Raw genomic sequence first — 25,379 nt, forward strand, 5'->3', positions numbered from 1 at the left:
CTGCTCTAGAACCTAGTGACTTGGAGCCCCATGAGAACTCTTTGTGCAAGCATTTTCAGAATAGTACCAACAGCTATTTTCCTCCTGCTCACTCTTCCTTGGATTCAGCTCATGCTATAATTTCTGCTGATATGTAAATAGTATGCAAATTACCTGCCTTCTAGAGACCTGGCTTGTTGTTGGGTTAGTCCCTAAATAACCCAGTGGTTTGGCTTTGTGGCCTTGTTCAGATAACACACTAAACCATGATGGTTGAGCATTTTGAGCTAAACTTTATGGCTTAGCATGTGTGAACCATGACTTAGTGTTTCATGTGAACCATTCCGAACCATGGTAGCTACATAACCACATTTTAAACACATTCACTAACCATTTACTGCAAAATGGTTAGTGGCCTAACCATGGCTTAGTGTGTTGTCTGAACAGGCCCATAGTATCACACTCCACAACCTATGACGGAGCCAATTGTGAGTTGTGGAGTAAAATCGGAAGAGGCACCTGCTCTCTCCCGCTTGTGCAAGATAACCCATCAGTTCTTAAACCAATGGACTCATCACATCACATGTAAACTGGGTCAGTGAAAAAATTCAAATTGCTCATTGTTTCACTTCAATTATTTTGGTCAAACATCTATCAGTAAAGTAGTTAGTTTGCCAATACTGTATATTTTAATCGATCTAATTTCTGATGAAATGAAAAAAAAAACTCTACACATTTGAAATATCATGAAAATAATATCTTTAATATACAGTTATATACTTACAATACACCATTGACATTTGTTCATATACATTATAGGGTTGTTTATTTGCTCCTGGTTTAAATAAATGTTCCTCACCCATAAACTTGTAAAGAGTTGTTCAAATTGGCAGAGACTTTCACAAATGCACACATAGTTTTAACTATGGAATATATTCACTGAGCCAATAATTTGGGTTTTGTTCTGAAATCTATCTTTTTGACATACATGGAACTCATTAGAAGCTGGACAAGAAGAAAACGCCTGTTTTCTTTGACACAGTTCAGAATATGTCTGAAATTCTGCCATTATTGTTTTATACGCAACCTGATCAGCTTCTTTATTAAAAAAAAACAACTATTCTGAGATCTTAAAAATGATCTTCTGTCCTAGAGATTAGCAAGGCTTGCATGTTCCACTTTGTTTTCAGATTAAAAAAACAAAAGATATGCCACATCTTTCCTGTTATTGTTTTCTATTCATACAGTCTCACCTTCTGAATGGATTGTTCGAACTAAAAGGTAATCCATATGCCGTAATTATAATGTTTCAATTTCAGTTTCAAAAATAACGTTCTTAAACTCTGGAAGTTAATTTTCAGATTGCAACCGCCCCAAACGTAATACTAGTGATAGCAAAGTATGTATCAGACTCCTTATACGCTTATTCATGTAGAATTGCCTTTCCCAAACCAGTATCTTCCAGGTGTGTTGGATTACAATGCCATTCCATCCCCAGCCAGCAGACCAGTCACTATATTGTCTGGGGATGATGGATACTGTAATCCCAACAAATCTGGAAGGCACCGGGTTGGGAAGACTGATGTAGGAAATAGCCACGTGCAACACACTGTTGCAAGTACTTCACAATGAGCTAAACTGGATTCATGCCACTCACCCATTCTCTAGCACTTAAATACAGCTTGTTCCTCATCTTAAAAGGTGATCTTTCCACCTCCACATCCCCAGAGACAATTACACATTATTAAGCAAGTATAGAATCATTGATCCATATAAGTTCCTCTTAAACTTCTTACAAGCTTTTGGGCCAGTGTGGTTAAGGTTTTCATGGCCCAGACTGGATCAGGCCTGATGACTATTGATTTTCTCAATCCAACTGATAAAGACCCACTTGCAGTTGGGCATGCTAGTGAGACATGAACACACATCATTTCAGCCTGTTTGACCAAACCATCTCAATTCCCTACTGTATCTAAAAAAACAACACTGCTTCCATTAATATACAGCAGGGAGGAGGAGAATGGGAAAGTTTCATTCCATGAACTTCCTTAATTTAGGATCCAAGCCACTGAACTGATTCATCCTATCTACTTCTAATGAAACTGTTGCCATTGCGAAATCAACATATACACTATAAAAAGGTGTCTATGACAAAGTAAAATAAACTAGTTTAATCTGCAATTTCTAAACTGCAAACTGGACTTTAAAAAGGGCATGTTCTTTACATATTAAGCAAGCATTCTTCAAGGTTTGAGATTTCACCACTAGCAGCTGGATGCTTCTTCTATGCCCAATGCAAGTTTTATGGGGAAGATGCACTGAATCCAATGTGGATATTCCATCCCAAGTAAGAGTGCATGGCAGTGTTACTGAACTCAAGAGTAAGCTTGTTTAGGATTACACTGCAAGTGTCTAAAAGAAACTGAACGCAACACATTGCAATGTAGGCCTTTGATTAAGCACAGGCAGAATAAGAGCAATTGTTAACAGATGTATTATACACAGACTCAATTCCCATTGACTCCCTCTTCTTCAAAAGAAAGAAATCTTACTTGAAGGCTGTTGTGACAACCCCCTGCCCCAATCTATAAAGGACTATTGTTCTGCGTACAAAGAGATCTTGCATCAAGACTATTAAAAACAGAAATAAATCCATTTCACTACTCCTATAGTCTTCTTTCAGCTAATTCTTTCATCTTGGTTATTTATCCAACATCCACAGGAAAACAAGACTGAAAATGGGGTGGTTTATTCAAAATATATACAGGAGGATCTTGTCACAACCCATTTTGAAGGCTACAGCTAAGAGCTCCAACTTGTAACTTGCAGCAGGGAGCGAGCAGCAAGAATGCTGCCAGCCAGCCTGAGTGTGCCTCCTTATTATGAATGTTACTTGCATAGCACCATGGGAAAATTATGGTAATCTGTGTCAGATTTTAATCTCTGATCCTGCAAGAAGTCAGATCTCTGAATATATTCAGGGATGAGAAGATACTGGGACCTCTATGTAAGTGGACAGAGCTTGAAGAATGAGTACTGCTCCTTACATGGTGTACAAATGCTTATGAACGCTCCTTCCTCCATTTATCCACAACTAGGATAAGCATTACTGGGAATATTTTATTTTGAAGAGAGCAGGAAAGTTTCAAATTCAGATGAAGCAACAATGGCATGTAGACAAGAAGGTCAATATTCACAAGTGAACGTGAGAAGAATTCAGTGAATATATGGAAGGATTCTTGGGGTCACCCGTCACCTCCCTCTGCCCTGATGAACATCCTGTGGATCCTCTATGCTCCCACTTGGTTGCACGGGGTGCCCCCTTGAGTGTAGGAGCTCTCTGTGGATACATCTGTACCCACACAGAATTCTTTCTCACAAACATTGACTGGTTGTTCATCAGGGGAGGGGGGAGGCACCGTGCCGTTCTGACCATAGATGGGACTATCTCATGTGTTCTCCTCTGCATGTTCTTTCAACTAGTCATTCTGGTTAACACATGCCCACACATAAAATTGGTGTGTGTTTTTAGGGGTGAGAAGTTATTAAACCTGTGGTTTTCCAAGCACTCAGGAAAACAGCACATTGTCTCTAGCACCTGGTTTCCTAAAATATGAGAATCCTAAGACAATGACCCATAAGGCAATACAAATTCACAACACTCAACTAGCCTCAACAGGATTTTTGCACTGAATGGTTTCATTTGCAACTAAAATGTGAATTAAGTTTTACAAGACTATGAATAAACTATGAATACTCTAAATATGGAACAGCGTTGATGGCATACAAACAAGAGTAGGACTGATGTAAAATTAAACAATTAAGGCTGCAATCCTATGCTTACTTTCCTGGAAGTAAGTCAGCTACATTGAACACAGTGGGACTTACTTCTGAGTAAACCTACATGGGATCATGCTGTGAGTCTTTTGAAAGGTTGCCCAAAGTACAGAACTGTTTTCTGATAGAAGCATTTTTCTCACATCCCACGAAGCAGAGTTCTCTTAGCCATTAATGGTTTCTAAACACATGGGTGGCTGAACTGAGCTGAAAGTACATTGGATTGGATTCTAAGGGTGCAATCCTATGCATGTTTAGACAGAAAGAAGGCCCACAACTCCCAGCTTATGCTGGAAATTATAGGTCTTTTTCTGTCTACACTTGCATGGGATTGTACCTAAAGATAAGTTGGATCCTAAGACCATTTCCCCCTCTCCCAGCAGCCCCCAACATTCCAACCTACATTATCCCCAGCCCCAGACAGGCTATTCAGTGGGTGGTTGTAGTTAGGAGAGAGGTTCGGAAACTTTCTTTATGTGAACTTCCTCATGTCAGCTTATTTTAGAATCCAAAGTACAGGCTGGTTCCGAGGGAATAGTTTCCACTGCACAATACTCACAGCTGTCCTTAGCCACATATGTCTGCAGTCATATTGGGTGCAGGTTCAGCACTTAGCCAACAGCAATTTCTCTGACTAAAGCACCACTTTTGCTAGACATATCATGGGGATTTGTAGGATTACTTGTGAGTAGCCCATTTCTACTGATCTTTCCTCATATGAGAATCTCCGTACTGGCAACTCTGGACTGAACCTGTGTAGAGGAAGTGCTGGGTAAACAGCTCTTAATTTCTATTTATTTCAAGAGAGTTTACTTCTAAGTCACACTATTTGCTTAAAACAGGGCATAAAATGAGCACCGTTTGAATTTGATCAAGTTCTCCAAAATGTAAAAAAAAAAAAAGGAAAGGAAAATAAAAGATCATTCAGCTTACAAACTCCTGCTAATGACCAGAACTTTCTTCCTTAAATACAGCATGCAGTCTTCCACGAGCTTTCTAAATAAGTATTCTGTTTTCTATGTACAAGGGTAACTGAAGAAAAATTAAGGGAAAGATCAGTGAAGGAACATTGCATCAAGGCCACAAAGAGAAATAAAGTATGGTTCATTTTGCCTTAAAAACAGGCATGAAAGCCTTTACCCTATGTTTTGTGTGTGAATAAGCAGTTGAATTAGTAGTGATGTGTTAGACCCAGATCGAGTTGCTAAGACATCAATTTATTTGTTGTTTACTATAGTCAATATAGGCTAACAGGGTAAATACATCACAAAGCATGTGGGCCAAAGCTAGCCTTCCTCCCACATAATGTTTTTCATAGTAAAATGTGCATCAGATATATCAGGGGTCTAAAACATCCATACATTATTTCAAGAACAGGATGCTTAACATCAAGCTGTTATCCTTCATCTAAATACAAAGCTTTAAAAAAGCACAAAATTATTTACGCAATTTTGGAATGTGATTTCTTTTAATTTAGGTTAGTATTTCAGATGTTGCTCTTGCCTAATTGTACATTTTTAAGAGCCTTAAAGAAACAGCAGCAATGCAAAGCATCAAGGACAAATGACTGAACTGTTGCACTAGTATCTTACCTCCTAAAGTTATGCTCCATGGCAGATCACTCCTCAATGCATTTTATACCTAAGACAATTGATTGACATTTTCTTATTGATCCCTAGCAATTATTCTACATCAAGGCAAGACATCAACATTTGCTCAGAATACAGGAATACTTTTTATTGTTTGCAAAGTGGTTGCAAAACCCTTTTACATTTGCATTTCTCTCTGTTCTTTGCTAATGCCAAGTATTTCCCCCAAAATCAATTATTTAAAATAACATGTTTAATCTCACATCTACATATTAGAGCTTGTGCATTTATGCTCTCTCTTTCTATATTTGTTTTGTGCTATGCAAGAAAACTCTATTTGGGTGCAAGGATCTATCTGCCTTGATTGCAGTAGTTTCATAGTAAATCAAACAAGGGCATTTTTTTGGTTTGATTTTTGGTAAGGACGGCCTATACATTACTTGGGCTAAACTTCTAAAATTCTATCACTTCTTCAAGGTTATGGAAGAGCAGGACATTCTCTCTTGTGTATTATTAGGGTGATACCTACAACTTTGGCTCCTCATAAATCTCAGGATGGGGGAGCAGAAAGTAAGTAGATGGTTCCAGTAGTCTTCTGAGCCTCTGTTTCCTACCCTACCAACCTGAAGAAGTCATGCTTGAGCAGGAAGATGCTTCAAAGGAGAAAACGATAACAGTGGCGGGGGAAAAAGAGTGTATCTGTGAGCAGGGTAATGGCATCTCTCAAGCGATTAAGAGCTTGTATTGCTTCTCTCAACCCCAGAAACCTCTTACGAACCAAATTTATTTTCCAAGTAGGCAGTGAAATAAATGGTGGTCTTCCAATTGGCTTTTCTGTGAAAAACCTGCAGTGATCTGGAGGTGATGTCAAGCTAATAGGTTTTTGCTTTGATTTTAAAAAAATGAATATTGGTTCATTCAGAACCCAGGAATCTTATAAAAAGGAATCCTATCCACATATTTAGAAGAAATGTAAGAAGGGGAGGTTGACACTTTCCATTGGATGTCAAAACTAAAGGCGAGTTAGTGGCCATCAGAATAAAAGTAAAAGTAAAAAACTCCAAGAGGAAATATGTGTATTGGGAAACACACAAAATCAGACTGATTTATGTGCTGCTCAAATTTGCCTAATCAATAATAATAAATATGTCTTAACAAACTACATGAGTACAAATTAAATTCCCTTTAACGTCCACCGTTTAGCAGCTGCTGAATGTTCAGGGATGTGCAAGGCACACCTTTATGTTTCTACTATGTACAAAAGGGTCTGCTCACCACTCAAAATTATTTGCATAGTAAGATTTTTTTCTCCTACTATTTACACAAGAGAGGAAAAAGATCTTAGTGCAGAGAGAGAGAGAGAGAGAGAGAGAGAGAGACTTTGTGTTAGTCCCAGCGCTTCTAGCACAACTCTGTGTTTTGTTGGACAAGCGAGCCCTACATTTTAGGTCTCCAGCCATTAATGAACTGCAGTATTTTCTTAACCTGTAGTTTGCTTAGTTTGAAATCCTCTGAAAGGATCTCTTCGTTGAGCTGAACAAGCAAGTTGCCATCAATCTTCTCAGTAACAAAAAATGTTATGACATCCTCCGATAAGCCTATAAATCTCAGAGATTTAGAAACTTCCTCTATTGAAAGTCCGGAGAGATCTATAGGAGGCTGCCAAGGAGAGCCATCACCGCAAGACCTTGGCACTAGCTGAAGATGAAGGGGAGACGAGAAAGGGTAAGAAGCTGAAAAGATGTCCTGCAGGCCCTTCTTTCCAAGGTACTGGTCTTCAGAAAGGTCTGGTGAACCTGTCTCAGGCTCTTCCTCTGCACCATCAATTCTGAGAGCCAGTGGACACAAGTCTATGGCTGGTTTCTCATCTGCTGCTTTTGGTGCACGAGGGGGTAAGGCGGGGCACGAGAGAGACTGCACGGTGCTACTTACTGCCAGACTTTTCTCATCAGTGCACTCTAGAGAGTAACTTGCAGACTTTGGGCAAGTGGACACAGTGCAGCCCAGTTCCACTGTGGCTAGCAGCGCATCCTCTGCAGGAGTTTCACTTCTGTTGAAGTCGAACGTAAAAGGTGCCGGACAGTTTCTCTTTGGTGTGCCGGGAGTCTTCTGCCTTGGATAACTGTAACTCCTGCTTGGATCCAATAGAAAGTCGCTCCTATGAAGGCCTTCGGCAGCTCCAGAAAAATGATTTGGCCATGACAGTCTCAAGGGCAAAGCATCAGCAGAGGGGCTCCCCAAAGGCAATTGGCTACCAAGCTCTTGCAGGTCAACGTTCACAGTGCCGCATGGATAGCAAGCGACTGGAGTGCTCTCAGTGGGATTTTCAGCTTCTCCTTCTGTGGCATTGCTTTTTTGTCATTTAAAAAAACAGAGACACAAACAAAAAGAGAATTAATGTACAGGGTTGGTAGTTAGTGGTCATGTTAGAATTCTGTAATTTTGGTTGCCATCCTGATATAACATAAGGTGACGTCTCTATGCAGCTCCCCTTATGTAGGACTGTTTGTACAACATGAACTCAAACACAGGAATCTGGGTGATACTATGCAACCTGCTCCCCGCAGTTGACTCTTATGGATGATTGTTTCCCACTTCTTGGTTTTAGCCTACATATGATGGACAAAAATATAGGCAGTATGGGGTGCATTTATTTTAAGCTTACAAAAAGTATAAACTGTATCTATACATCAATCCACCAGTGCTTGTCATTTGCTGCAATCTAGTAATTACTCCCCTTGAACATATAATGTGATCTATTTTTGAATGTTCAAAGTCTACACACGACGAGACACATTTCATCAAGGCAATAAAACTGTATGGTTATGTGACACTGTGTCTTAGTCTAAATTTACAGGATGGTAAATGAGGATGGTAAACTGTGCATTTTGAACTTCAAGAATGAAACCCAGACTTTGCTCTTTTAATAAGTCACGTAAGTCAGATTCCCCCAACCTTCAACCTAGCAGATACAAGGGTCAAGGTAGATAGCATTATCCTGTTCACTTGGGCTTTTCCTCCCTGTCTGTATTTCTAACTATGCAACTTTCTCATTTTCTCGGGTTGTAATTGGCAACTCCTCTCAAATGAAATTATGTTAGTGAAAACAGCCAACATTTTGCATTAAGAAATAAGACACAAAGCTATATACCACTTTCAGAAACCACAGCTAAGAAGTCATAAGATGGGTCGAGCAATCCTACCTCACACTGGGTCTAGGTAGACAGTATTATCCTGTTCACTTGGGTACCGACCCCCTCCCTGTCTGTATTTCTAGCTACGCAACTTCCATATTGACCCTGTTCAGACAACATGCTAAGCCATGATGGTTAAGCATTTTGAGCTAGACATTATGGCTTAGCATGTCAGGTGAACCATTTCCAACCATGGTAGCTACATAATCCTGCTTTAAACATGCTCACTAACTATTTGCTGCAAAAGGGTTAGCGGCCTAACCGTGGCTTAGCGTGTTGTCTGAACAGGCCCAATGTCTTCATTAAAACAAAGCTTAGGATCTGACAGACAAAAGAAACTGCTTTATACTGCCAAAATCATTGCTCCATGCAGCTCCATGCAGCCTGCTCTGTTTAGCTGTGGTTCTTCAGGGTCTGAGGCAGGGGTCTTTCCCCGGACTTGCTAAGATCCCTTTAACTGGAGATGCCATGAATCAAATTTGCAAAACATGTGATCTGTTACAGTATGTTCTAGTACTTCCTTTAACATTGACTTCCAATGTCTCACACGCCCATCGTGTGCCCATCTAAGTGTGTACCAATTTTCGCATCGAAGTGCAACATCCCAGAAATGTCTCCTTGTAATAAAAGGAGGCATTTCTAGCCTGGGCATAGTAATGGACCAGATGAGGGCTAACAAACTGAGACTCAATCCAGACAAGATGGAGATACTGTTAGCAGTTGGTTCATCTGTCTAGTGAGGTGATGCTTGCCCTGTCCTGGACGGGGTTGCACTCTCCCTAAAGGATCAGGTCCGTAGTTTGGGGGTGCTCTTGGATCCAGAACCGTCACTTGAGGCACAGGTGAACTCAGTGGCAAAGAGCACCTTTTATCAGCTTAGGTTGATATACCAACTACGCCCTTAACTGGACAGAGATAGCCTAGCTACAGTTATCCATGCTCTGATAACCTCTCGTTTGGATTACTGCAATGCGTTATATGTGGAGCTGCCTTTGAAAACAGTCCGGAAACTTCAGCTGGTACAAAACAGGGCAGCACGGTTACTAACAGGGACTGGCTGGCGAGACCACATTACGCCAGTCCTTTTACAACTTCATTGGCTGCCAGTCCAGGTCCAGGCCTGATTCAAAGTGCTGGTATTAACATTCAAAACCCTAAATGGTTTGGGGCCAGGTTATTTGAAGGAACGCCTCCTCCCATATGTACCTGCCGGGACCTTAAGATCATCCACAGCGGCCCTTCTCCGTGAGCCCCTGACAAAAGAAAGTGAGGCAGGTGGCTACTAGGAGGAGGCCTTCTCCGCTGTGGCACCCCGGCTGTGGAATTAGCTCCCCAGAGAGGTCTGCCTGGTGCCTACACTGTACACCTTTCGTTGCCAGCTGAAGACCTTTTTATTCTCTCAGTATTTTAACATTTAATTTTAACTTAAATTTAAATTTTACTGTTCTAATTCTGTATTTTAATCTTATATCAATTTCTGCTGCGTGGTTTTATCCTGGTTGTGCTTTTTATACTGTATTTTGTATTTGTGTTTTTAGAATGTTGGTTGTTTTATTATGGTTTTAATTTTTGTGAACCACCCAGAGAGCTTCGGCTATTGGGCAGTATAAAAATGCAATAAATAAATAAATAACATTTTGCACTTCTACTCATTTAGTCTCAACTAAGTAGTTAAAATGGTGGTGGGCAGACATCAGGCTTGTGGGAACTTCTTAGTGTTTTATAGATCCCCGAGTTCCCCCAACTGTAGGAAGGTATATAATATTGGCAGGTTGGGGGAGCACCAGTATACACAGAGTTTAGGAACAGGCTACCTCTGAGTGGGACTGGCTTTTGTATCAGAATTGATTTATAGTCCGTAGGCACAAACCATCCCCACTTCTGGTCCCCCCAGCCCCCGCACCAGTTTTCTTTTTTTCAGAGGCTCAGTTTAGGGCATGGGAGAGTCTTTTTGTGACTATTACCTTATGGCAGCCTAATGGGAAGGCCCATAGCTCAGAGTGATAGAGCACATGCCTTAAATGCAGAGGATCCCAGGTTCGATCTCCAGGTAGGGCTTGGAAGAAATCCTGCCTGAAACCCCAGAGAGACACTGCCAGATGGACCAAGGGTCTGACTCAATATAAGGCAGCCTCCTATGTTCCACAACCTGTTACTAGGGTTGGCTTGAGTGTCTGACTAGGTCTAGGTGTCTGGCAGACACCCCCCCTGGACCCATTAGGCGCTCCTGGTGCAAGTGCAGACTTGGGCCTGTGAGGCACATAGAGCGCTCAGCAGACAACTGCCCCTTTGCTCCAAAATTGTGTGCTTACCTTGTGTCAATAGTGGGGTAATTTGGGCGCAAAGGTGCAGGCGGCTGCAAAGCACGCACTGGGGCAAGCTGAGTCTCAAATGGGGCAAGCAGCCGCCGAGGCATGAATGGGGGAGTCCCCCCCACCTGTTAATCTTCCAATTTGTTGGACAACAACCTCCAGCATACCCAATAATAATAACAACAACAACTATTCTAATTATCTTTCCTATTTACAGTGGTTAGAGAAATTTTGCACAAAACAATTTAAAGGGAAAAACTTGGGCAGATATTTTTCCTAGTTACTGCAAGCATCCACAAGTGAATGAAGGCTGATGCCAGAAGCGTAGGTAAATGATGGAACTCACTACCACAAGATGTAGTGATGGCCACCAATCTGGATGGCTTCAAAAGGGGATTGGATAAATTCCTGGAGGCAAAGGCTATCAATGGCTACTAGCCCTGGTGGTTGTGTGCTATCTGCAGTATTCGAGGCAGTAAGCCTGTGTGAACCAGTTGCTGGGGAACATGGGTGGGAGGGTGCTGTTGCACCATGTCCTGCTTGTTCATTACTGGCCGATGGCTGGTTGGCCACTGTGTGAACAGAGTGCAGGACTAGATGGACCCTTGGTCTGATCCAGCCTGGCACTTCCTTATGTTCTCATAATACTTACATGTTGTGTAGTCCTGAAGAATAGTATGAGAGAGTTGGACTGGGAGAACGAGTCTGCTGCCGTGCTGGCTTGCTTGTCCGTGGAGGGATAGAAGGACTGGTGGATGTTGGCTTTGAATTGCGTGGCGGAACAGGTGGAGCATTCAGGAGTCTACACTCCTCTCTGACCTAGATGGGAATAATGCTTAATCATTATATAGCACTTTAATATGTTCAGAGAACCAGCAAACCTTGCAACTGCCCTGTACGGTAGGTCAGTATCTTCCTATTAGAGCAGAGGCTGAGAGAGAATGGCTTGTTCAAGGCCATCGAGTGAAGCAAAGTTTGAACTTCCTCCTGGCTCACACTTAGGCCCTTTCTACACCTAAGGGTTATCCCAGGAAAATTGAGGGATTGTCCCTGCCTGCTCCTGGGATCCCGTGTGTCATTTGGATGCACAGGAACGATCCAGGGATGACCCTGGGGGAAAAGGCAGATGTAGAAATGGCCTTATTCTCTTAGCCACGACAGCATACCAGCTCTCCAAACATTTCAGAAATCCTTTGAGAATCCAGGTGGGTAACACCATTGGAGCCAGAGGCAGGTCCCAGTTTATTAGGGAACATAAAACAGGGGTGGAGGAGTAGAGACAAAACTCATCATTGGCAGACTAATACTTACCAAGAGTTTTATAGCAGATATACATTCTTTCAGGGGGAAAAAAGAATGTCTACTTATGTAGACTTATATGTTACCAGCAGAGGGCACATGGTAGCTATTGAAGGGCGGGCCTTTGATTATAAGAGCTGGTACAGATGTTACTGGAGCTAGTTTATTATCGCAAATGAACTGCTTGTACAAGGTGGTCTACTTGTAAGGGCAATGCAACATCAGAGAGTGAGGCTTTTGAAGGAGAACCTACTTTCCTGTGATTAGAAGAAATGTTCAAGTAGTATCTCTGGAGACATTTCAAAGTGTTATAAAATATTATCTCTCAGCAGGAACAGGGAATAATTTAGAAAATGTGTAAAACTATAACCCACTAACAGCATATATCTCAATCAATTTCAGTTGGATTTCAGGCTTGGTTCTGTGCTTTGGTCAGCTTGTGGGATGACTTTTGTAGAGAGGAAAGACAGGAAGAGGGTGACCCTGTTGAGTCTTCTGGATCTCTCAGCGGCTTTTGTCATTATCAACCATCACATCCTTCTAGATAGGCTACCCAGGGTGGGTGTGGGAGGCACTGCTTGGCAGTTCCATTCCAATTTGGATAGCTTTTTCCAGAAGATTGTGCTGAGAGATTGCTGCTCAGCCCCCTGCAAGTCAACCTTTGGGGCTCCCCAAGGTTCTAATCTGTCTTTCACCTACATGAAACTACCAGGAGTGGTCATCTGGATATTTAGTCTGAGATGTCACCAGTATGCAGAAGACACTCAGCTTTATCTCTTTTTCATCAAATGCAGGTTAGGCCATGGCTGCTTTGAATCAATGCTTGAGCACAATGATGGACGGAATGAGGGCAAATGAACTGGAACTCAACCCAGACAAGATGGAGGTATTGTTGGTTGGTTGTTTATCCACCTGGATGAATGTTGTTCAGCCTGTTTCAGATGGGGTCATATTTCCCCTAAAAGCTCAGGTTCACAGTTTGGAGGTGTTTTGCTCCAGCATTGTCATTAGAGGCTTAAATGACCTCTGTGACTTGAAGCATCTTTTATCAGCTTTGGCTGATAACTTACCTGGATGAAGATAGCTTGACCTCAGTTTCCTATGCTTTGGCAACCTCCTGTTTGGGCTACTGCAATGCGTAATACATATGGATGCCTTTAAAGATGGTTTAGAAACTGCAGCTGGTCCAACGTAAGGCCATTCAATTACTAACTGGAACTGGGCAGCTTGATCATATTGCACCTGGATCCCAGTTGGTTTCTGTGTCAAATGTAAAGTGTGGCTTTAACCTTTAAAAGCCCTAAATGGCTTAGAATCAGATTACCTGAAAGGTCACATTACCTCATATGTATCTACTCAAACCCTAAAGTTTTCTTCAGAAGCCACACTCCGAGCGTCTCTACCGAATGCAGTGAGGTGGGTAATTCATACGGAGAGGGCCTTTTGGTAATGGCATCCCAGTTGTGGGACAGCCTTCCCAAAAGTGTTTGCCTGGTGCCATCCTTGTGATATTTTCAGCACCAGGTTTCTGGGTGAACCTTTCTGTTCACCCAGGACTTTTAATTAATTTGTGTAGTCTGGGCCTCACAGTTTTAAAATCATGGTGTGTGTGTTTTTAATCTTGAGGTTGCTGTTAATTTTGTTTCTTCCTGTATTTATGTTGCTTTTCATTTTATGGTTTTATTTTCTATTTTGTATCAAAATTGTATTTATGTTTGCTTTCTGTAAGCCTCCCACAGAATTTTAGGTTATCATGCAGCATACAAATATCATAAATAAATAAATAAAATGGAAGTTCTCATGTCACGAGTTACAGACCTGTGAAAAAGAAGTTGTTTCGGTAGGAAGAGACCTACTTCGGTAGGATATAGACACTGACAGGGTTCCAACCTCTCCAAATTATGCTTACAGAATTGTGTAAATAGTTAACAATACTCCTTTGTTACCTATAAAAATTGATCTGCTTGTTTACTGTGATCCACTGAGCTGTTATTAGAAGAACAGACAATTGCAAGTGTCCTAAAACTGTTGGCCAAGCAAGACAGTATGTACAGCTCTGTAACAAAGAACAGTGATTTGTTCCCAGATTTGGGCAATACGTTCAAGTTAAATGATTCTGACATTACAGTCCCCTTGCCTGCACTTAAAAAAGTAGTAATAGTGGATAGAAAATTGTGGAAGATGTGCATCTCAGTAACATCAGAAACTCGAGAACTAGAGAATTTTAAGGCTGGTTTGGTGGAGTCAGACAGAGAAAAATGTTTTCTACCTGGTGGTAGTGGAAAAGGCCATAGAAGGGAACGACAAAAAGGAGTATGGGCACACTATTTTACCTGTTTTCCCTTCTACTCATGGAACAAGTGATTGCCGGTCTGTGATAAGTTGTGAGGTGTTGGTGAAGAAATGCTGCATGCACAATGGTTGACACATGGGGCTTAGGAGCACTTTTGATAGCTCCTTTCAAGTCCTGACTGGTTCTGACTGAAACCTGGAGCGGATTCACTGCTCCACTGACATCGGAACCACCAGCCTCCACTGCCAGAGGATAGTATTTTGATGACCTCTATCTGGTGGTTTAATTTTAAAAGCAGCCCTCAGTTCCCTAAAAAAATTAAAATGAGTTGTATCTTGCGCTTTTTACTGAATTCAAACATAAGATCTTCAACCAGGAATGCTGTGAATGGATTTACTCAATCAATTTAACTCAGACTCAAAAGTCAAAGCAGCATAATAAGTAATATATGCCCAAAGATTTATAAGAGGCCATTCAAGAGAGATGATCATTGTACAGAACAAGGTACATGCTACAGTTTTTAAAATGTCTAGCAACACAATCTACTAAGATGATTTGTTGATATGCTACACAGCTACCAGAAATTATTTACTAGTTACACATGCCTGTTTAATAAAGGTTGTATTAATACTTTTCAATATCTATCAACAAAACCAGGGGGAAAAAACACTTTTCCTCCCTTCCTAACAGTGAACTGGTTTGCATGACATGACAACCCACCATTGGTGGTCAGTCATGCTGGATTTTTATGTTGTGCAAACCCAGCACAGTTTCTGCAGGGTGTCTTATTTTTCATGAACAAGCCACCCTGAGTCATCATAGCTTGTTTTGGGGTTGTTGATACCCATAGTGGCTGAATCCAACATGACAATTCTGTCGTGGGTTTCCGGAAATGGCGAGAGAGCCGCCCAGCCATAGTGGCAAAAGCCCTTGCTGCTTCCTGCAATCTCACTTGTGCCACTGCCAACCTCCCTTAACCCTCCTCAGAGCCCTCCGCCCCATGCCACTAAAAACTGTGAATATCAAGATGTGACCAGTAGCAATAGAGGGAGGTAACAAGCGGGAAGGGGAGTGGGGAGCCAAAAACGGCTGGAGGGAAGGTTTTTTGGCAAGTGGGTGCTCTTACTTCAGCGTAAAATGAAATAGGCTTTAAAAAGGCAATCCCTGAAATGGAGGGTGAAATTGACTAGGGCATTGACAAGAGAGGGATATCAATATGCTGGGCTACAAAGACATTCTGGTGGTGGTGGAGCTGGAGAAGGCATTCTTGTGTTCACAAGGGCCCTAAAAATTAATTCCATTTGGCGATCTGATGTGGGGTGAGGGAGTTTTTCTCAGTAGCCAGCCAGCAACCCCAGCAGTCCAATTGCACAAAGGGGCTGAGGCAACATGGAGTTCTGCCCTCAAAGCCGCCTGGAATATGTGCTGGAGTCAGCGGGAGGACTGCAAGATATGGGGTGGGGGAGAGGACAAGCCATGGTAAGCATAATCATCTCTCAGGAGTACTATGGTTTGTTCAGCTAGCCATCAACCCATGGTGGCTTATTTGTAGGGTGGTTTAGCGTGATTTGCGAACACACCGAATGTTTGGAATCCTATCCTAAGAACTGGTTCAGACTAGAAATGTGAAGATCTGGTGAAAAAACATAAAAAAATGGGAACAACCCCTGGAAAAAATCGAATCACCGCCAACAATCCCCCCCCCCCCAAAAAATCCTTTCGGGGAAAAAATGGCTTTGAAAAAAAGGTTTCTGTTCAGGCGTTCACATCTCTAGTTCAGACACACATGTACATCACACGAATTTCTCAGGACATAACTTGTAACTAATAATGTGAAACAAACTCCATGGAACAGTATCGTGTTTGAGGAGACGCTAACATTCTGACTGGTAAAGGACTTGTGGTGGCTTATTTGTTCTCGCTAGAGCTAGGAAGGCCTGGAAAAAATGGGGAGGAAATTAAAAATCACACATACCATTTCCCCCTCAAAATCCTTGGGGGGAAAAAGCAGAAAAAATGGTTCCCCACCCTCAAATTTTCTTATTTCCCCCAGACACTTTTCCCAATCTTTTTCATTCATACCTACGTAGACACGCATGCACATTATAAATACACAACCTTGTTTGGTACCACTATGAACAGCCATTATATTCTAACAGACACATCTATTTATACATCCAGGGTGAATAAGCAGTTCAATTCTATTTTTCCTTCTCGAAAGACCAAGTACAAGCATCTATATCAAGAAATGCACAATGGGGTATCATTTTAAAGGAAGAATCGTAGAAAAATCTCACATGTTCAGAAGTAACTAATGAGCTGAACATGCTCTCTAAATTCTGTACCAGAAAAAAAGCAATAGATTCTCTTTTTGATGCTGAGAAAGATTTTAAAGTCTTTACCTTCAGTTTTTACCCTCAGAAACATGTATTTTTTAGTTTGGTTTCTGACAAAGACATATTTAAATGACCCCTACAATTAGGCTAACAATGAAACCTATGCTACAATCCATGGCCATAATTCTGTGAGTTATCTTTAATGTGCCGAACAGCTCCCCTGCTGCCTAGTAGGATTTTTGACATTTTTGTTAAATACACACACACACACACACACACACACACACACACACACACACATTTTATTTAAGGAAATGTCTACCCTACCTAACCCTTTGGTCCCCAAAATGATGTTAACCATATGTGTGTGTGTTATTAAAAACTGCTGTTTAAGACTAATAATAATAATAATAATAATAATAATAATAATAATAATAATAATAATAATAAATTTCTTTCTTACCCGCCTCTCCCTTTGGATCGAGAAATAATATAACTGTTATATTATAACATATAAATATAACTGTTATAAATATAAATATAACTGTTATAAATATAACTGTTGTGTAGAAGTAGCTGATAGTGGCTTATGTTCGTATCAGTTTCATCCCACCCACCAAGAAACTAAATGTGATATAATGTTCCTCCTTAAGCGCCAGCTTTGGGTATTGTTCAGGGTGAGGGAGAGTAACTCTTCTATAGGTTAGAGGGACTGAAGACAGTCTACTGCAACTTCTTGGCCTTGCTCCACTGGAAAATCCTCCACACACCAATTGATTATCTGTGCCACACATTAAGCAGTCAAGAAGTTCATTTCTGCCATTACCTGGCTAGCATCTCATAAAGTGTCTGTCGCTAATATCACCAGCTTGAATTAATGAATTGGGAAAATGAGAATTTCCAAACCATTTAAGATCCTCTCACACTGGAGACACTGTGTTAATGAAAACAAAAAGTTTAGGAGGTCTTGATGAAGAACACATGATAATCCTTTCCCCAGTGAACTGAAGGCCATTTAGGAGATGGATTGGGATTATGTTATGTACACTTATCCTACAGAGGAACATAGGAATTGCTTTATAACAAGTCAAACCATTGGTCCATCTAGCTCAGTATTGTCAACATTAACTCTCAAGGGTTACAGGCAGGATTTTTTTTCCTAGCCCTACCTGGAGATACTGGGGATTGAACCTGGGACCTATGCATGCAAAGCAGGAATGCTGCCACTGAACAATGGCCCCTCTTAAGGAGTTCCACATCTATTACTATCTATGGCCATAGCTAGACCTAAGGTTTATCCCTGGATCATCCAGGGATCAAACCTGTTCATCTAGGTGACACACAGAGGATCCAGTGCTCAGGCAGGGGCGAACCCTGGATGATCCCAGGATAAACCTTAGGTCTAGCTGTGGCCTATGACATCTATGACTATCTATGACATCTATGGCAGAAGTTATGGTTATGTGGTCAATGCAATGAGCTTCTGCCTCTCAGGGAACACATTTGTTCCCTTGAGGTCAAGGTAGCTGACCTAGAAAAGCTGAGAAGCAGAGGGATATCTGGACCAGGCCTTTGGGGACAAGATAGTGGTGTCCCCACTCTCAAGTTTACAGCTCCTTGGTTGTCATGGAGAATGACGGTCTCAGGGTAGAAGGATGTCCTTCCAAGAAAGATGGAAAACCCCTAGGTGGGAGTGCTTGGTTTTAAAGGAGAAAATAGATATAGTGGGCACAATCTGGCAGAATAAAGAGAAACAGTTGGATACGGTTATCTCTGGACACATAATTCATAGAAAACTATTAGTGAACTCTGTATGTGAAAAAGGGTATACAGACAAACAAACTAGAAATCTAGAATGGGACAGATTCCACAGAGTCACTGTGGGTGGCAAGACCAAATGCTCAGGGTGAACTTGTGATGGAAAATCAGGGAAGCATCTGAAGTAGAAAATACCGCAGTACCCTCACACAGAAAGGGTAAATGCATGTTCCAGTCATGACAAAGGGTAAAAGTTTTAGATACCCTAAAATAACTGTTCCCTATAATATGGAACCAATCAGAGGGGAACCAATCCTGGACTTAATCCTAAATGGCACCCAGGACCTGATGTGACATGTAAGTATTGCTGAACTGATTGTAAACAATGACTACATTTTTATCTAATGTAACATACAGAAGTGGACAACTGCCAGCACAGTCACGTTTTACTTTAAAAGAGGAAATCTAAAAATGGAGGGATTGGGAAAAGGAAGCTGAAAGAGAAAGTCAAGAGTGTCAAATATCTCCAGTATGTTTGGGGGTTAATCCAAACTGTAATATTAGAAGTTCAGGTACCCACAGATCAGAAAAGGATAACAAGATCATTAACAAGGAGAGAATGCCAACGTGCTTAACAAGCAGAGTCAAGAAAGCTATTAGAGGCAAGAAGATTTCCATCAGAAAATTGAAGTTTTGCCCAAATGTGAAGAAGAAAGAATGCAATCTACAACAAAAGAAGAGCAAGGAAATGACCACCCAGTGTGCACAGTGGCTTGTTTAAGCCACGGTGTGTACCAGGTACCATTTGCCTAATTACCTATCCAGGCATGGCTTCTTATGTTGTCCGAACCCAGGTGGCTTGTTTGAGGAGGAAACAACCCTCAAACAACCCAACAACAGGCCAACCGGGTTAAAACAGGACATGAAAAAAGACTTTGAACATATTGCTGAAATCATTAAATCAATAATAAAACTTTTCTTTGAACATGTAAGCAGCAGGAAACCAGCTAGGGAGATGGTTAGACTGTTGGATAACAAGAGAGCTAAACATGTGCTAAAGGAAAATAAGAAGATTGCAGAAAAGCAGAATGCGTTATTTGAGTCCATCTTCACTGTGGAAGATGTAGGCAGTTTTTCAGTTTGGTTTGAAAAACTGAGGCAAATAATTGTGACAAGAGACAGGTTCTTAAAAGGTAGCAGAATAAAAAGTAGCAAAAGTTCTTAACTGAAATATGCAATTGGATATTTACAAACAAAAATAAGTAACTTGTCCCTAAGATCAGCCTCCGTACCAGAGGCCAATATAAGACCAATTTTGAGAAAGGCTACCAGGGGGTTCCAGGATATCTGTTCAGGGTAAAAAACATCACTAGAGATAAAATTAGCAAGCACACAGAAGAAAAAGTCTTGCTGAAGAAGAATCAAAATGGCTTCTGCAAAGATAAATCACTAAACTTTTAGAGGTTTTTTTGAGAGTATCGGTAAACATGTAGATAGAGATAATGTAGTAAACTGTGTATATGGATTTTCACAAAACTTTGACAAAACCAAAGGCTTTTGAGTAAACACAGCAATCATGGGATAGGGTGATGGGTCTTCTTATGGACTGGTAACAGCTTAAAGATCAGGAACTTGAGCAGAAATAAATTAATAATTCTCACTATGGAATGATGTAAGAAATGGAGTCTCCCAAGGATCTGTATTGGAACTGATGCTTTTAAACTTGTTAACCAATGATTGGCAGTTAAGGGTGAGCAATGAGTTGGACAAGTTTGCCAATGGCACGAAATTATTCAGGATGTTAAAAATAAAAAGGGATAGTAAAGAGTTCCAAAAAGGTTCTTTTCAAACTGGGGAAATGGGCAATAAAATGGTAAATGTGGTTAAATGTGAGTACATCTAAAGTGACATGCATTGGAGCAGAAAATCTTGAGTCCTCATACACACTGATGGAATCTGAGCTGGAGTTGACTCTGGGGCTATGGTGGATAGCTCAATGAAAACATTGAACCGGTGTGTGGCAGTTGTGAAAAAGGCAAATTCCATATCAGGAATCAATGCGAACGGGACTTAAAATAAAACTGGCAACATCATAATGCCTCCATGCAAATCTATGATGCAACTACACTTGGAATACAAAGTACAGTTCTAGCCACTGCACCTTAAAAAGGATATTGTACAGCTAGAAACGCAGCAACCCAAATGATGGGGAGCTAAAGAAACTCCCCTACAAGGAAATACGACAGCGTTTGGGGCTATTCAGTTTAGAAAAAATGCAAGTGATGTGGGGGACATGATATAGGTGTATAAAATTATTCATGCATAATCTACAACTACCAAAACTCAGGATCATCCAGTTAAAAGGAAATACTACTACACCAGCACATACTTAAAACTATGCAATTCACCACCAACTTGGATGGTTTTAAAAGAGGATTAGACAAATTCGTGCAGCATAAGGCTAACCATGTATGTAGTTCGGAAGCTGCAGCTTGTGCAGAACGCAGCAGCTAGGGTGCTCACTGGGACACCTAGCTCTGCTCACATAAAACCAGTGTTAAAAGAACTGCACTGGCTGTCTGTTAGCTACTGAGCCATGTACAAGGTCATGCTATTATTTTACAAAGCCCTAGCAGACCGCCTTCCCTTATATACACCCAGGCGACATTTATGATCTTCAGAGGAGGCCCTGCTCGTCATTCCAAGACGAAGAGAACCTCGAAAGCAGGCCTTCTCTGTACCCACCCTCTGGAAAATCCTCCCTCGTGTGATCTGGGAGGCGGAAAATGTAATATCTTTTAAACGCCTCCTAAAAACATCTCTCTTCAAACAAGCCTTCCCTGGACTATAACTAATTCTGGATTTATGTGATTTTAAAGTTTTAAATTGGATTTTATGGTTTTAGTTGTAAACTGCCCAGAGGACCTAGGCTGTTGGGCAGTATAAATATGTAATAAATAAATAAATAAAATAAATGGCTACTAGTCACGATAGCTATATATTACTTCCAGTATCAGAGGCAGTATACCTCTGCATACCAGTTGCTAGGGAACAAAGTGTGAGAGGGTGGTGTATTCATGCTTATGGGCTTTCCATAAGCATCTGGTTGGCTACAGTAGCAAACAGAATGCTGGACTAGACAGGCCTTTGGTCTCATCTAGCAGAGCTCTTCTTATGTTGTTATTTTCACTTCTGATAAATCAGATGTGAAACTTTTCACATTGTTTCAAACGCCTGCCTTATCAGAGACAATAATGGGACAAAAGAAATGTGCATACACTCAAAAAACCTCTCAAGCCACTTTCAACCTTTAAAATCTCTTATCTGTCTCCACCCAGTGTTTGACTTAATTTCACCATTTGATTGATTTTTCCACTCAGTGTCTACTATTGTTTTTTAACCTATACCACCATTTTCCTCTCTGATGCAATTTTAATCATACTGTTCCATGAAGCAAAGGATTATATTGAATACTTAAGGTTCGCAACACAGAAACTCTTTAAAAACAACCACCCTGCCTATTCCATTTGCCAAATCTATTTTCCAGCACTCAAGTTCCTCTTCTTCATCTCCCTCCCACCTCAGGAACATTAGGCAGGTTCCAAGTTGGTAACCTTTTTCTCTCGGGAAGATACCTTTCGCTCAACATCCTGTTTTTCCCGACCTTTGAATATAGCAAAAAGAAAAGAACTTTGCATAGAAAAAAGGGGAGCATTTCTCCATAAAGGTTTTAAAATGCAACCAATTTTGCAGTGCGAACTTGCACAGTGCAGGGGAAAACACCTGCTGTACATGAAAACATAATTTTACTGTGCAAACCCTGTTCTCAGTTTGTGGTTATCTTCCAAACCAATCTAGAAAAAGTACAAACTCTGGCAAAACACTGAGACTTCAAGATATGTGCAATGAATATTGGCTAGATGAGGAAATAATTTTTGTGTGTGGATGACAGAGGGTGTGTGTGGGGAGAACCCAAAGCACCTGCAATAAACATTTAATTATGGCAGCAGGACTTGCTATTCTGTCATAGGGATGAAAGTTCACCTCCCTAGAAAGGAAGACTCTTTCAGGTTCATGATGAGAATTTCCCACCCCTCTTAAAAAAAAAAGAAAAAAAGAATCAACTTGACTTACTGCTTCAGATTTAGGAGGCACAGGTGGTGGAGGTAGGGAAACATCTGAAGATTTTGATGTTGAGGTTAAAGCTCCAGGTGCTGGAAGAGAGGACGTCCCACACTTGGACCGGAAAGAACTCCTATAGGTGTCACATTTGTTCTTTTCACTCTGTGAGCGAGTAAGAGGCTGATCGCTCATTTTCCCAACCCCTTGGTCCAGCCATAGTTCTTCATAAGGAAGTTCTAGTTTGGTAGGTAAACATAACGATTCTTCGCTAACTTCAGGGAAAAGGTAGTCGCTGCTCCCATCGCCAGAGTCCTGGTACTGCAAAGCATCATGAGGGAATAGAGCCCACTCGTTACACAAGTCCCTGCAACCATGAAGGTTCACCTCGCTATTCCCATGGAGGTTGTTTCCATAAACGCACACTGAGAGGCGGTGGAAGGATTGAGTCAACTCATCCCGAGCATAACTAAGGGAGTTTGGCACATGGTTGTGGCTGGTGGTCCGACTTTTCTGGGGGCTTTTGCAGTCTTCGTTCCAGTCGGCTTTCACATCTCTCACAGCACGGGAATACTCATCGATATCAAACTGCTCTTGACAGAGGCCGAACCAGTGCTTGACGAAGGCTTCGTGCCACATCTCCCCTTTCACAAGGCTTTCGGGGAGGGTAAACTTTGGAAGAGCCGAATGCAAAGGGAAGTGCATGGGGATGATTTTGTTGCTGTGCAGGGCGCAACAAACCACGACCGTCTTGGTCTGAATGTTAACGAACTTGTAGCGGTGCCCTTCGCGGACGAAATGCAAGTCGTAAGGATTTCGCGGCGGAGGGCTTGGCACCGTCACGTTCACGGGCAGCCGGGTCTTTTCTACTATATTGCGGATAGTATGCTCGCCTTCTTGCATCTGCAGCTCTAACGGGCTGCGTGTGCTGAACCTGCCCTTGCACTGGAACGGAAGGCTAATGCTCTCGTTGGTCCTGTGGTTCATGCAGATCAGGCACGGCATTTTGCCTTTGCCTAATTTGCTGATGGAATTAAGCTTTCCAATCTTCTTGAAGATGGTGTTGAGACGGGACTTCTCCTTCGAAGATTTTGCATAAAGGATTTCCGCTTGCCCCATTAACGTTAGCTCATCCCCGGTGCAGAGTGTAATGTTGTAAACCTCAGTGTCTTCATTGCATTCACCAGAAGCCACCTGTAACACAGAGAGCTCAAAATTACGACGCCTGAGTAAGCAGTTTCAAACACTGAGGTTCTGGGGTAAACACAACCACCATTAACAATGAATTTAAATAACAGTGGTATCCGTGGAATCTCTAGATAAGGGATCGGCATTGCTCGTACAGCTAACCTAATTTCTTTTGTGAAACAAAGAATGTAAGAGTGGAGTATTCACAGAAACCTGTGCACTGACAACCCTGACATGTTAACAAAATAATAATAATAATAATAATAATAATAATAATAATAATAATAATCAACTTCTTGCTGGTTTGCTGGTTTAAATGTTTTATTATTTTCTAAAACACCAACAAAACAAATAGAGAGAAGTCAACATCTAGGGATGTCAGACAAAAGTCAACATCTTGGTTTATAACCGAATGGAAACCTTTCATAGACTTTTTGCAGGGACTAGAAAAAAATAATTTGTTTATCTGTGGATTCGATGAATGAGAAGAAAATGTTAAAATGAAAGAAAGAGGGAAACACTTTTTCTAATTATAGAGTAAGAGAAAATACTGTTACATATTTTTTGCTATGGAGGGAATCGGAAGTCCAACTTCTTAAATAAAAATACAATTAATAATTGATCTATGCCAGGGATAGTCAATGTGGTGCCCAAAGGCATTAATGCACCCCCAGTCACCTTTCTTGGCACATTCCTACCCCTCCCACTTAATTTTTTAAAACACATTTCACTGTGAAATAGGTTTCTGCTGGTGCTGAAAACATTGGTTTCAAAGGATGGCGCAGCCCCTGCCTCTGCCTTGTATCCTGAGTTTTGGGCAGGTTACTTTGCCACATCTCCCACGGCAGCCATTTTGAGGTAGGACCCACAACAGTTTCTCAAATTACCAAATGTGCCTTTGTTTCCTAAAGGTTGCCTAACCATGATCTATGAGAAGTAACATTTGAACGAAATAAGAGCCCCTGTCTCCAAAACACACAGCCTTGCAAATTAGTGTTTAAGGGGTAGTCACCCACCCACACATCACTGGAATTTTCCACCATGCTCCCACTACCCTAATACAGTCCTAGATTTCCTTGACTGGAGAATGGCAGTGCTCCAGCACGGCAGCTGTCAGTTTCATTTCTCTCACACACTCTTTTGGACTTAAAACAAGAAAAATTATGAATGCGCATACATGAATATGCAGCCACCAGAGTTTTGCTGTGCATCCCTGCCTCAAGATTCACAGTGCAGCACTACAATGGTTGAATACTCTTTTCTTGGCTGAAGAGTTTAAATGCAGAGGAACTACAGAAGTTCTGTCAATGAAGAGGCTATGGAGCTGAGTAACTAATGCTAGTGGTGGAAAAGTTGGCAAGCACAATTTACTACTTGGTTGATCATCCAGAGGTAATTGCACGAGAAGAGAAGCCATATTTTTGCATGTAAATGGAAGAGCTTCCTAAAATTGCTGAATCTTTCACAGTATACTC

The 25,379-nt window shown here is 41.3% G+C and overlaps 1 protein-coding gene across 2 annotated transcripts in view; it reads right to left on the reverse strand.

Moving 5' to 3' along the window:
• Positions 1–1,085: 1,085 nt before the first annotated feature.
• The window catches only part of GAREM1 (GRB2 associated regulator of MAPK1 subtype 1), a 107,161-nt gene continuing 82,867 nt past the window's right edge, over positions 1,086–25,379 (reverse strand). For both annotated transcript variants that reach the window (XM_063130682.1, XM_063130683.1), the window contains 3 exons: positions 22,732–23,910; positions 11,564–11,730; positions 1,086–7,755 (listed from right to left, as the gene is read on the reverse strand). In XM_063130682.1, the coding sequence (XP_062986752.1) occupies positions 6,843–7,755; positions 11,564–11,730; positions 22,732–23,910 (2,259 nt within the window). In that variant the 3' untranslated portion in view covers positions 1,086–6,842. The remainder of the gene's footprint in view (positions 7,756–11,563; positions 11,731–22,731; positions 23,911–25,379) is intronic.

The sequence above is a fragment of the Elgaria multicarinata genome, chromosome 7, assembly GCF_023053635.1.
Source record: "Elgaria multicarinata webbii isolate HBS135686 ecotype San Diego chromosome 7, rElgMul1.1.pri, whole genome shotgun sequence".
Lineage (NCBI taxonomy): Eukaryota > Metazoa > Chordata > Lepidosauria > Squamata > Anguidae > Elgaria > Elgaria multicarinata.